This window comes from Schistosoma haematobium, chromosome ZW, assembly GCF_000699445.3.
Source record: "Schistosoma haematobium chromosome ZW, whole genome shotgun sequence".
Classification (NCBI taxonomy): domain Eukaryota; kingdom Metazoa; phylum Platyhelminthes; class Trematoda; order Strigeidida; family Schistosomatidae; genus Schistosoma; species Schistosoma haematobium.
The window spans coordinates 76,336,890-76,349,015 of NC_067195.1; the positions used below are offsets into that span (position 1 = coordinate 76,336,890).

General features: G+C 41.5%; 1 protein-coding gene across 1 annotated transcript in view; it reads right to left on the reverse strand.

The window, feature by feature from the left end:
* The window catches only part of DDX1 (ATP-dependent RNA helicase ddx1), a 40,018-nt gene extending 35,399 nt beyond the window's left edge, over nt 1–4,619 (reverse strand). Inside the window, exons 1-3 of the mRNA XM_051218870.1 lie at nt 4,564–4,619; nt 2,141–2,352; nt 1,945–2,107 (exon numbers count right to left, since the gene is read on the reverse strand). Coding sequence (XP_051072506.1) covers nt 1,945–2,107; nt 2,141–2,352; nt 4,564–4,585 — 397 coding nt within the window. The 5' untranslated portion in view covers nt 4,586–4,619. The remainder of the gene's footprint in view (nt 1–1,944; nt 2,108–2,140; nt 2,353–4,563) is intronic.
* Nucleotides 4,620–12,126: the final 7,507 nt, after the last annotated feature.

The following is a 12,126-nucleotide window of genomic DNA, read 5'->3' on the forward strand; positions in this document are numbered from 1 at the left end:
CTAAGTCGATAGGTGGACCTCCTGGTAGGAGACCAATGCCCGAAAATTCAGTCCACGAGAATGTTATTTCCAGTAATAGGTCTTTGATGAAGTTATGTTAGTCGAACTAATCTCTCTATGGTTATCACAGGATGGTTTTGACCCCTTCTTATATATTGGGTCGCTCGGTGATTGAGACCAGTAAGATGGGATTATATTCAGTTCCCAGATTTTAGCTAAAATATTGGTCAACCTAATCGCCAAAACTGAAACACCATCCTTAAAGACTTCTGGAGCCCATCCATCTGAACCAGCTGCTCTTCCTCGTTTCAGATTAGCTATAGCTTTTTGAACTTTAATTACAGTCGGGGCACCTACTTCAATGTTTCATTCAGGCTGTTTAAGAATGGTCGGTAGTTGTAAAGTAGCTGAAAACCAGTTGAACTACTCCTTAAAGGGTTCCACTCATCGTTCTAAACGTCTGGGCAGAGAGCAGATAAGTGTTGTCTTTTTCCGAGACTTCATACTTGACTTCTCAATTCCAGTTTTTGTTAATCTGAAAAGCCGTTTAGTGTCACCTACAACCACTACCATCTCTTGCTTTTGTTGCCCAGCACTGCTCACGATCGTTCGTTAGACTTTTGATTAACCTAGATCTGATTTGTTTTTGCTCTTTATCGTGCTTGGAGCCAGGTGGGATGGGTTTACGAGAATCTTTCAGTACAATAGACTTATTAGGAATCCTCTGGTTTTTCGTGACCCTTTGGTTCAAATCACTAATAGATGTCGCTGCTGTTTCCATAGCTGTTTGTCTATCTTTTCAAGCAATACCTGAATCAGGCTCGTCTTCAGAACTGCCTAAGTGTGACATCAGTTGTTCCTGGAATATACTTTTGGCTTTCTCATCACTCAATTCAATTCTAATGGGTCTTTTTAATGTGGTTTTTTCGCATCCGCTGAGGAGCAAGCAAATGCGTGCTCGTATTAGAGCATGATCAGAGTCTAAATATGTGCTTTAGAATGAGAGGCAGTCTTCTATCGACCCTCTCCAACGATGACTGATGGCAACATGGTCTATTTGAGTCCATCGTTGGTTTGGTGCAGGCGGTCACCATGTTAGACGATGTCTCTCCTTATGCTTAAAATTAGTGTTTGCTAAAAATAAACTATTGTCTGAGCACAGTTGCAGCAGACGGTTACAATCATCTGTTCGTTGAGCTGGAATACCAAAATACCTACCTAAATATCTTTCTGTTTGGTTTAAGCTACCTACTTGGGTATTAATGTCACCTGCTACGAGTACTATGTCTGAGCGTTTAGCTTCATCCGGGCTGCAGTCAGTGGGAGCGTAGGCAGGAACGGCGGAAAGATGTGTCCTTATCCTTCCGAGTTCTTACGGAGCCGTTTAGCCGAACAGCAAATAGGCGACTGTTAAAAGGGTCCGTTCTAATAGTGCTTGTTCTGCCCTCGTACTCAGTGCTATGACTACACCAGCCAATTCGCAAGAACTAGACATCGGGTCGCCAGATAAACGGAGGGCGTGTCACGTCGGCTTCCTGCTTTGCTTAGGTGAGTTCGAGTGAATGACTACACTAGGATCCTGTATGCGTGTTTCCGTTCTAGTAGACCTGCGACAGTGTTTCGCGCACCAGAATCGCTGGCCGTGGTAACACTTGAGGAAGAAGTCAGAAGAGGAAGTTTAGAATCGAAAGTCGAAGTAGGAAGAATAATAGGAATTGAAGGAAGAGACTGATCACGAATACAGTGATCTTTAATGCTGTTAGAGGTGTGAGGGTGGTTATCACTTTCCGGTTGCCCATACCGTGAAAAGGTTCTTCCGGAGGTACCTGAAAAGGAATTCGGGTTTTTATTTCCGAAATATGGACGGACAACTGGTTATTTACTGAAACTAAATACCTTGAATACTAAACACTGTAGTAACTATAAAAGCACCCCATTCAATACCTGAACATTTTACACCACGATTTGCCCTAGCTCCGTGCCATCCACCTGGATCGCGACTTTGACAAAGCAACCCATTGGTATCAATTGCCATAGCATCGGTACGATCATATACATTGAGTTTCATCTGGCCGCTTGAATGCTTTGATAAGATATTAGCTTTGTTCTAATGAGGAGTGAGACCTTAATTAAATCATACCTGTTTATTAGATTGGAGAAGTTTAAGTGTTTCATATACAATTTGAAGCACAGGTAAACAAAATGCTCCTGTTTTTCCACTTCCGGTTTCAGCAGCCATTAAAACATCACCTCCACCGAGGATTAAGGGAACAGCCTCACTTTGAATGTCGGTAGGCAAAATCCAGTCCATTTCTTGTACAGCCTTAGATAGTTCGGGTAATACACCCATTTCTAGCAAACAATTAAAAAGTACGGAACATTTTATTCCATATTCGGTATTCTGTACATAAAAAACCAAAACATTCCCTAGAAAGTATCACTTTTCTTATTGGATTATATACGAAAATGTTTGATTTTATGATAGAACACCCAGCTGTGACGCCAGAGCTTCATGTGATCGACAAGCTGATAGTTATTTCCGCTTATTATGACTACTTACGACTTCCTATAGTCAGCATAACATTCTTAAAGCATAATAATGTAGCATCTCAAAGTCATGGGTGCTTCTGTTTAAGAAGGGAAATGTGGGAACCAGTTTGTAAGATGACAGACTTAATTTTTTGTCGAGTGGTTAAAATTATTCGGATTCTAGTTGATAGCCACAAAACTTCTCTGATACGTTATGGTGTATGTAATAGATTTGAAACAAGGGGTTAGGTCCAAATTATTCGGGGCACCCATAGAGTAGCAAAACTTCCGACTTCCATGATATGATTAAAAGTCGTATTATTAAAGACAGCGATTCCACGAGTGCTGTAAAGTCAAGACTTCCATGTTTTTGTTTGTGTGAGGAGCTTGGACAAGTTCACAGATATAGATAAGCGAGGATTATTCCAACCCACAATATGAGCCAAAAAACGTAATTACAGGAAAATAGAGTGTATGATTACAAATCACAATCACTAGCCATATTTAACTTGTTGAAGTGAAACCCACGTATTCCGCCGAATATAACATCGAGTTTTCAGCTGAATTCTACCGTAGTCATTAGAAGCCTTATCATGCTTTTTACACTAGTTATTCAGTAGATCTTACCAAAACAAAGCAAAATTTTCAACCGAAAGATAATAATCTAAATGTCAGATTGCAAACTTTGATGGAAAACCAGTGACCAGTGATTTTTCTGAGTACCTAAATATTTGTATAAATCCTTGGATGCTATAAATATTTGAAATGTGTCTTTTTATGAATTTGGAGTACGCTATTTGAAAGGACACTGCTAATTTCCCTCGCTGAGTTAAACCTCTGGTTTCGATTGTTTATTACTCATCAAATGCCCCCAGACGACCTGGTATGGTAGAGAGTGGGGTGGGCACGTCCTTCCTCTCGAAATGCTTTCACATGGCCACGCGTATACAGCCTCTGCCAGGGAAGTCCTACTCACTGCATTCTCGTGGTGTTGTTTACGAAAATGAGAGGACGAAAAGCGAATGTCCGGCGCTTTAACCGGATCCCAAATCAATGGTGCACATGGGCTACAGTATCCTGAGGGAACAAATGGCGTATGAACCAATTGTTGGCCGCTGGTTACCATGGGACTGCATCTCCTTACGATGCTCCATTGCCTTGTGGGTTAGACCTTTAGGTTAAAGGCTCGGAGTGTGGCCCCCTAAGAAAACCACATGCTTCGGTCTGGGAACTCGGGTAGTATCACAGCCGACACACAAACGGAGTGAAATGACGATACTTACGGAAAATATACTTGCTTCGATCAACAGTCAAACGATTCACACTATTATTATTATTACCATCATTATTTGCTACGTCATTTATTCACTCTCTTTTATTCCCACTTTATGTATTCTTATTTTTCGACTTATACAGAAGCTCGCCTATGGTGGAAACTCGGTTCTATCTAACTGTTCTCGAGTCACTGACTGATTGAAAAGTGGATGCTACCACCAAATACGAATACTGAGGCAGTTTTTCTTAAACCATGTGTGGCGCATATATATTAGGTGCCCCTTTGTACCAATATTTGTGTCCAAATAAATAAATACAAACAAATAAACCCATCAAGACAGTTATTTTCGCTGACTGAACTTATTTCAGTTAAAGTAATCGCCAAGACTATCGGCTTTTGACAACGTTCCTTACAACTGGCTACTAACTTAAGTGTTATCGGGGTTGGAGGCAATTATCAGATGAACTTGATAATTTCTCACACGATAATAATCCTGTAAGAAACTATCCAGTTTTTAGCATTCGAATGCTAAAACTTCTACTTGAAAAGTATCGCGCTCTCCTTAAACGACAGAGTTTGTAACAGCTTCAAACAGCATGCTAATAAAATATAAAAACGCTAATGGGTTTGTTACATGTAATACTATATAACAATATGGACCGAATATTACTACGACTCAGCAACAAATTTGCCATTAGGTCATATTTATGATCATATTTATTCTGTTATTATCAAATAAAACGAATACACAGTCCTACCAGTTTCAAATGCCGTGGCCATCACTCGAACCAAAAACTACCCCGTAGCGTTACGTTTCAAACTGTTCAAATGGTTGTGAACGGAATAGAAGAAGCTTTCGCTTAACAGGCTTCCGTGTCTAGTAGCAGGGGATCACTAAATCCTCCAGGCAGGAACCTAGGTACGTTACCAATAAAACAGGAAAAGAAATTTGTAAATCATAGTGTGATACTATCCTTAGTCCTTAAGAATAGATCAAGTTGCCTCTTAAAGGACTCCTGAGAAGTCGCTTGGACTAGCTCGGCCGGCAGCAAATTCCAGCTTTTGACAACTCTTAAAGAGTAGAAGTTGTGTCTACAGTCCGTTCTGTTATGTTGTGTCTCCAGTTTTTGGGTGTTACCTCTTAGGTTAGTGTTGGAACTAAGCTTAAGTAGGTGTTTGAGAGGATGTCCAGAAGTGTTGAGGATACTATAAGCCATCAGAAGGTCACCTCTAAGACGTCTATACTCTAATGGGCAAAGGTTAAGTGAATGGAGGCGCTCTTCGTAGGGTTTAAATTTGAGTCCTCGAACCGATTTCGTGGCTCTCTGTTGGATACGCTCCAGGGTGTCCTTATCCTTTCGGAGTGACGGGGGGAATACTATGCTTCCGTACTCTAAATGGGGACGGATAAAACTATTGAAGATTATATGGAAAGTTCTTCCATCAAACTGGCCAAAAATGCGCTTCAATGTTACCAGTACATGGTTTGCTCGGAAGGCATTTTTGTCACAGTTGGCGTAAGACTTTAAATCGTAGGGCACCAGGACTCCTAAATCTTTTTCGACTTGGGATACTACTAGAGAGGAGTTTCCTAAGTTGTAACTGTAGTTTGCGACATGTCGCAGATGGACTACTTTACACTTTGAAGTGTTAAAGGTAAGTCCGTTATCGTCTGTCCAACTTTGAAGTCGAGTCAGATCCTCCTGAAGTGCCTGTATATCGTCTTGGTTGCGTATCTCTCTCCAAAGTTTCACGTCGTCGGCAAAAAGTAATAAGTCTGACAATACCTGTTGAGGAAGATCATTTATGTAGATCAAGAAGAGAAGAGGTCCTAGTACCGAGCTTTGGAGGACCCCACGCGTGAGCTTCTTCCTGTTTGTCTGTATGAGCCTTACGTGAATGGACAGGTAGGCCACCTATATGAGGTTTGCCGAGGTGGTAAGCCCTGTCCTTTACACGTTTTTTTTATCGTCTAGACAGTCCACAAGTGGAATGGTCAGCTCCAACTTGCTTTTGTGTTTGGTCCTAGTTTCGCATGGCCTATCCGGGTGCATGTGGATTCCAGGTGGCAGTCGACGTCTGTTGGCACGAAATGCTTCCAGAGTTGCAGCCGCCATATGGGAAGATGGGAAGGTTATCTTCATTAGACGGGGTCTAGAATCACCATCCTTCTTGGCTAGTCTCGTCACATGTTGAGTCAGTATGTTTTTGAGCCTCAAGGACTGTTTGATGAATTTCCATTCCCTGATGTCAGTCTTTGATTGAGTAGGGTCCGTATTTTCCGGTATACCTTGCACGATTATATTCCTCCCGCGGAAAAACTGATCGCGAGTTTCTTTGAGGATGTTCCGGATGAGATTGCGCTCAGAATGCGGTATGTCAGGCAGTATTCTTACATTCCCATCTGATTTCAGTAAGTGACTCGCTAGTAAGACATCCTCTACGTCGGTAGCATTCTTAAGTGTTACTCGAAGTAGCCTCGGGTGATTTTGATGCTTAGATTCCTTTCCCCGAGTGAGCCGTGTGACTGTCAAAGCGCATATGGTTTTGGACGGAATAGAAGAAGCTTTCGCTTGACGAGCTTTCGCATCTAGTAGCAGTGAATCACCGATACCTCCAGGCAGTAAGGTAGAAGTATTATTTCAAAAAAGATGGAAAAGGAAAAACAGTAAATTTAGTAAGATACTGTCCTTAGTCCTTAAGAGTGTGTCGAATTATCTCTCAAAGGACTCCTTCGAAGTCTCGTAGACTAGCTCGGCCCGCAGCGAATTATAGCATTTGACTAATCTTAAGGAGTAGAAGGCATGTGTGCAGTCCGTACTGTTGTGTTGAGCCTCCAGCTTCTGGGCATTACTCCTATGGTTTATGTCGATACTAAGCTTATGTAGGTGTTTATAGGGATGTACAGACGTAATTAGGATGCTGTAAGCCATTAGAAGGCCACATCTAAGACGCCTGTACCCTAACGGGTTAATGCTCAGTAATTGGAGTCACTCTTCATAAGGCTTGCATTTGAGTCCCCAAATGATTCCATGGCTCATCGTTGGATACGTTCCAGAGTGTCCTTATCCTTTTGGAATGGGGGAGGTAATACTATGATTCCGTACTCTAAATGGGGATGAATAAAACTGTTGAGGATTATGTAGAAAGCTCTTTCGTCAAACTGACCAAAAATGCGCTTCAATGTTACCAGTGCAAGGTTTGCTCGGATGGCATTTTTGTCGTAGTAAACGTAGGGAACCAGCACTCTTAGATCTTTTTCAACTTGAGATACCTCTAGAGAGGTGCTACCTAAGTTGTAGTTGTGGTCTTCAACATGTCTAAGATGAACTATTTTACACTTGAAAGTGTTAAGGGTAAGTCCGTTATCGTCTGCCCAACTTTGAAGTTGTGCCAGATCTTACCGAAGTGCCGGTTTATCCTCATGGTTGCATATCTCTCTTCAGAGTTTCATGTCATCAGCAAAAAGTAATACGTCTGACAATACCAGTTGTGGAAGAACATTTATATAAATCAAGAAAATAGGGGGTTTCACTACCAAACCCTGGGGGACCCCACTAGGACATTCCGTAGCCTGAGATAAAGTGAAGTTAACCCTGACCTTAAAATGTCGAATTTTTAAATATGCAATGACAAATATGGTTGATCCTATCTAGAGCTTCTGAGAAGTCAAGGTATATGTCATCAGCCTCCCCCTTGCGATCAAGGATGGTTGTCCGTATATCCACCGCAGTAAGCAGGTTGGTTATACAAGAGCGATCTTTTCTAAAACTGTGCTGTTGGGGTGAAAAGAAATTTGTGGATAGTAAGTAGTTGTTGATAGCGTCGCATATCAGGGACTCTATAATTTTTAAGGTCATAAAGAGAGGTGCTACCGGTCGAAAACTTGAGGGTTCGCTGCGTCGACCACCTTTGAAAATTAGTGTGATGTGAGCCAGCTTCCAATTTTATGGTTCCCTGGTTCGGCTTAGTGAGTTCGAGTACAGCACTCTAAGCGGTGTTGCCAGGATTGAAGCTGCTTCCCTCAGTATAGCATAATGGACCATATCCGGAGTGGGAGAAGTGCCTTTTTTAGGTGCTGCAGTTTCCGGTATAGCAAATCGGCGCTCAAGTCCACTTCGGTAAGCCCTATACAGTTGCATATGAAGCTTTAATCAATAAAGTTAGTGTGGATCTGTTGGAATGTCCGAGAGCATTGTTCAGCCAGGAGATTCGCAGTGTCAACGTCGTTGGTGGTTGGGTCATTAGGACCTAGCAGTTGAGATAAGAAGCTGCATAACGGAATAAGCTTTTCGGATTGGAAACAAATTTATCGATAAGCTTTATCTGGTACTGAAGACAGTCTTCTCTCATCGCCTTTGTACATATGTTTGTTATATGTTTGTACTGCCTGCATGCGCCGTTGTTACCAGATCTTTTGTACTCCATTTAACAGTGTATTTTGCGGCTTCACAAACGAAGAGTGAGATTCTTGTTGACTGTAGGTTGCTTTGTAGCATATAAGATAGTGTACAGTAGAAAATCCTAATGATGGTCCTCATCAAGTTGAGAGTGAACGTCTCAGTCCACCTACTGTAGATTGTCCTGTGAAGCTGACACATCCAACCGCTTGAAATTCTAGCGCTCGTTGTCAGTAGAATCTACTAGCTCAGTTTTGCTGGTAAAACTAAAGGTAATGACGGCGTGATCGCTTTTTCTAATGGAGCCAGGATTGGGAGGTTGTCAACTGGGAAGTCTTCGTTTGTAAATGCAACGAGTTGCCGACTTCGCATTTTCGAATAATCCCAGATCTTCATTGAGCTTGAAAAACCAAGCTTCTGCAGAGTTTTCATCTCCAATATAGTATGTCCAGCACAAATGTCTTTAAAAGGATTGAAGTCTCTTGGGATCAAATGATCTCTTAAGGACCTTTCCAGATTGTTTCTACTGCCAGTCCTTAGACCTAGAGACGGTTACCAGTTACTACTACCTACTTCAACATCTTAGTTTTTCCACTACAGAAGAGCCTATTTAGTATATTCATTTGATGAACCGTTACTACTCTCTCAAGCCAGTGGTTATAGGTGCGATCAAGTTACAGTGAAAGTTGGAAAGGCCGTGGAAAAACCAAGCTCTAGAAATGCTTAGCAATTGAGTTACTGCTGCTCGGAGCCTGGTTCGAAAACTCAGATAACAACTACAGTCTATGTGGTCCCATATCATGGCCATATTAAAAATCAGCATGCAGCCTGAGACAAACTGTGTTGTATATGTAGCTGTAATTAGGTCCCTAAAATAAATAGTTCCGTGAGTTTTCGACATTGATGTTGACTTCATTAACTTTACTGGACATATCCTAGCTAAAGGCGCTCGGTGACGTATCTACACCAGACCACTAGTGGATACGCTGTGCTACTCATCGTTTGCGACTACTAGCCAGCTTGAATCAAACGATTCTCGACAGATTCGTAGTTCTCCAAATATATCTTCAAACCCCTTCATTTCTGATTTCTGACTTGACTGAGTCGTTATGCGTAAATGTAATGTCAAACTCCTGACACCTGTGACATCTGTACATATTTGACATGAATAACTAGTTATCTTATTTTATTGAAATCATTATCAGAACAATGGTAAACCACCACTAAAAACCTGGAAATACTAGGTGGCTGTTTCGTCCCGGTATGTGAATCATATGTAGTGAGGATCAATTATCCTTCAGGATCAGAATCCAGGTTTTTCGGTCCTGCGCTGAACCTCTAAACCACTGAGCCGGCATCCAACGACAATCAACAACCTCCACAACATCAAACAGTTAGTTATTTTTTGACAGTAAAGGAAACAGTTGGTTCTTAAATACAAGGTAAGCATTGAGAAATAGTTAGGTATTTTGAGTTAAAGCTCTGGAAAAAAACAAGACATTTGTCAAAGTTTTGAAGGGAAGCAATTCCTTATGAAATGCAATGTATAGTTTCCCTAACAACATCATTGGACCAGTAAATAATTCCAAAGCAATGATATTATCACTTAAATTACTACGATAAGGTATCCAAAATAGTTCAAAAATCCCTGTCAAAAAGACTATTTTGACGACTTCGATGCTCGCTGTTAAAGATGTCAGGGATATTCTGGATTTAGCAACTCTTTTTTCCGCAACATTTTTACAATCTAAAAATCTAAAACCAGTCAGACCAGTATTCAGGACTGAAAGATTTCAATCATATATTTGGAAGTTATGCGAAATGTCAAGAAGTGTGTGATGTAAGCTGGCAGACAGTTGCGAGGGGTACCTATTACTTGTGATGTAGCGATGTCGAGTGATCGAACGTCTTCAACTAGGATAAGTCCAGGTTAACACGATTGTTCAGGACATATAGAACGACTTATTTTATGGATTTATTCGCTACTTCAATACCGCCTTGACCAGAATCAAGAACGTAATAGAATGTACAGATGAAGGTATGAGGAAAAGTAATTACAAACTTGTGTATGTGGAGGCGATATCACACACCATAACAAAAATATTCACATAGAATTTTGCAGTAACCTCTAGTCAGATCAAATCAGAATATTGTCTAAGACATGGAACGTCCAGGTAATCTTAAAGACCGGGAGGACCAGTCACATAGCAACTAAAAATGAGGAGATATAATTTGGCGGTTCTCGTAATCAGTGACACGCATTAGACTGAAGCTGGACAGCAAAGGTTAGGTACGGCAAAGATGCTGCTGTACTCCGGCCATGAAGAGGAAAGTGCCTCACAATCAGAAAGTTGCTCTGATGATGTCCAAAGAAGCACGAAATGTACTTATAGGATGTGAATCTCATGGATTCAGGATCATCAAAGCATCCTACAGAACAAAGTAGGGGGAAATAACAATGAATGTTTTCCAATGTTATGTACCCACCAATGATAGCAATCACAACGATGAAGATCACTTCTATGAGAAACTGTAATCAGTCATAGCGAAGTGCCCACAAAAGGATCTCACCATCCTGACGGGAGACCTAAAAGCCAAAGTCGGAATGGACGATGACGGTTCAGCTTCGAGGATTGTGTGGTTATGGCCCACTGCCAGTACAGTTGCCAACATGAAACTGAAGCTAAAGAAACATTGTACAACCGGACAAATAGCATTACAAAGTTTCGATACCGACTTGCTTCGACATACTGACAAACTCAACCAATTCATGATAGTTATCAACAACAGGTTCCCAGACTTACAAGAGCTACTGAAAAAGACGGAAAATACTGTGGAGAGAAACCGAAAACGGATCAAATAAGCACTAACTTCAATGTGTCGAGAGGTTACGGGCCGCAAGTAGCATCATCACGAAGCAGGGATCTCTATGAAAACACTAGACAAGATTCAAGAAAGGAAGAAGATCAAGAACAGAGAGAGTCAGTGCACAAACTGAATACACAGAAGCAAACAAACAATTGAAGAAGGGTATTAGAGCTGACAAGTAGATATACGTAGAAGAATTAGCGACGACATCGGAAAAAGCCGCAAGAGAATGAAATATGGAACAATTATGCGATAAAACAAAGAGACTAGCAGCGAGATATAGTAAACCAGAGAGACCGGACAAGGACAAAGAAGGAAAGACAATCACGGAGATTCAAGAACAGAGGAACGGATGGGTGGAACATTTCGAGGAACTGTTGAATAGGCCAGCTTCATTGAAACTGTCGGACATCGAAGCAGCACCTACGGATGTTCCTATAGATGTCACTCCACCAACGATCGAAGAAATCAGGATGGCCATCAGACAAATCAAGAATTGGGGAGAGGCGGGACCTGACAATATGCAAGTCGAAGCACGGAAGTCACACATGGAAACACCTGTGAACGTGTCGCACGTTCTATTCAGGAAGACTTATTAGGAAGGACAAGTGCTACCGACAGACTGGAAAGAAAGGTACTTCATCAAGATGCGAAAGAAAGGAAATATGACTAAATGTGAAAACTACAAAAGCATCACTCTATCATCGGTAGAAGGAAACGTTTTCAACGGAGTGTCACTGAGCTGGATGAAAGATTCAGTAGACACACAGCTTCGACATGAATAGACCGGATTCCGTAAGAATCGGTCGTGCAGAGACCGAAGCGCGACACTATGGACCATCGTTGAATAATCATTTGAATGGAATTCGTCACTATACTTCAACTTCCTCGATTATGAGCAGGCATTTGACAGCGTGGACAGGAGAACCTTACGGAAACTTCTTAGACGTTGTGATGTGAGTAGCTGAGAAGATCGTCAACACCATACAGAATTCATGCTACGGACCACACTGCAAAGTCGTGCATAGAGGACAGATGACAGACTCATTCAAA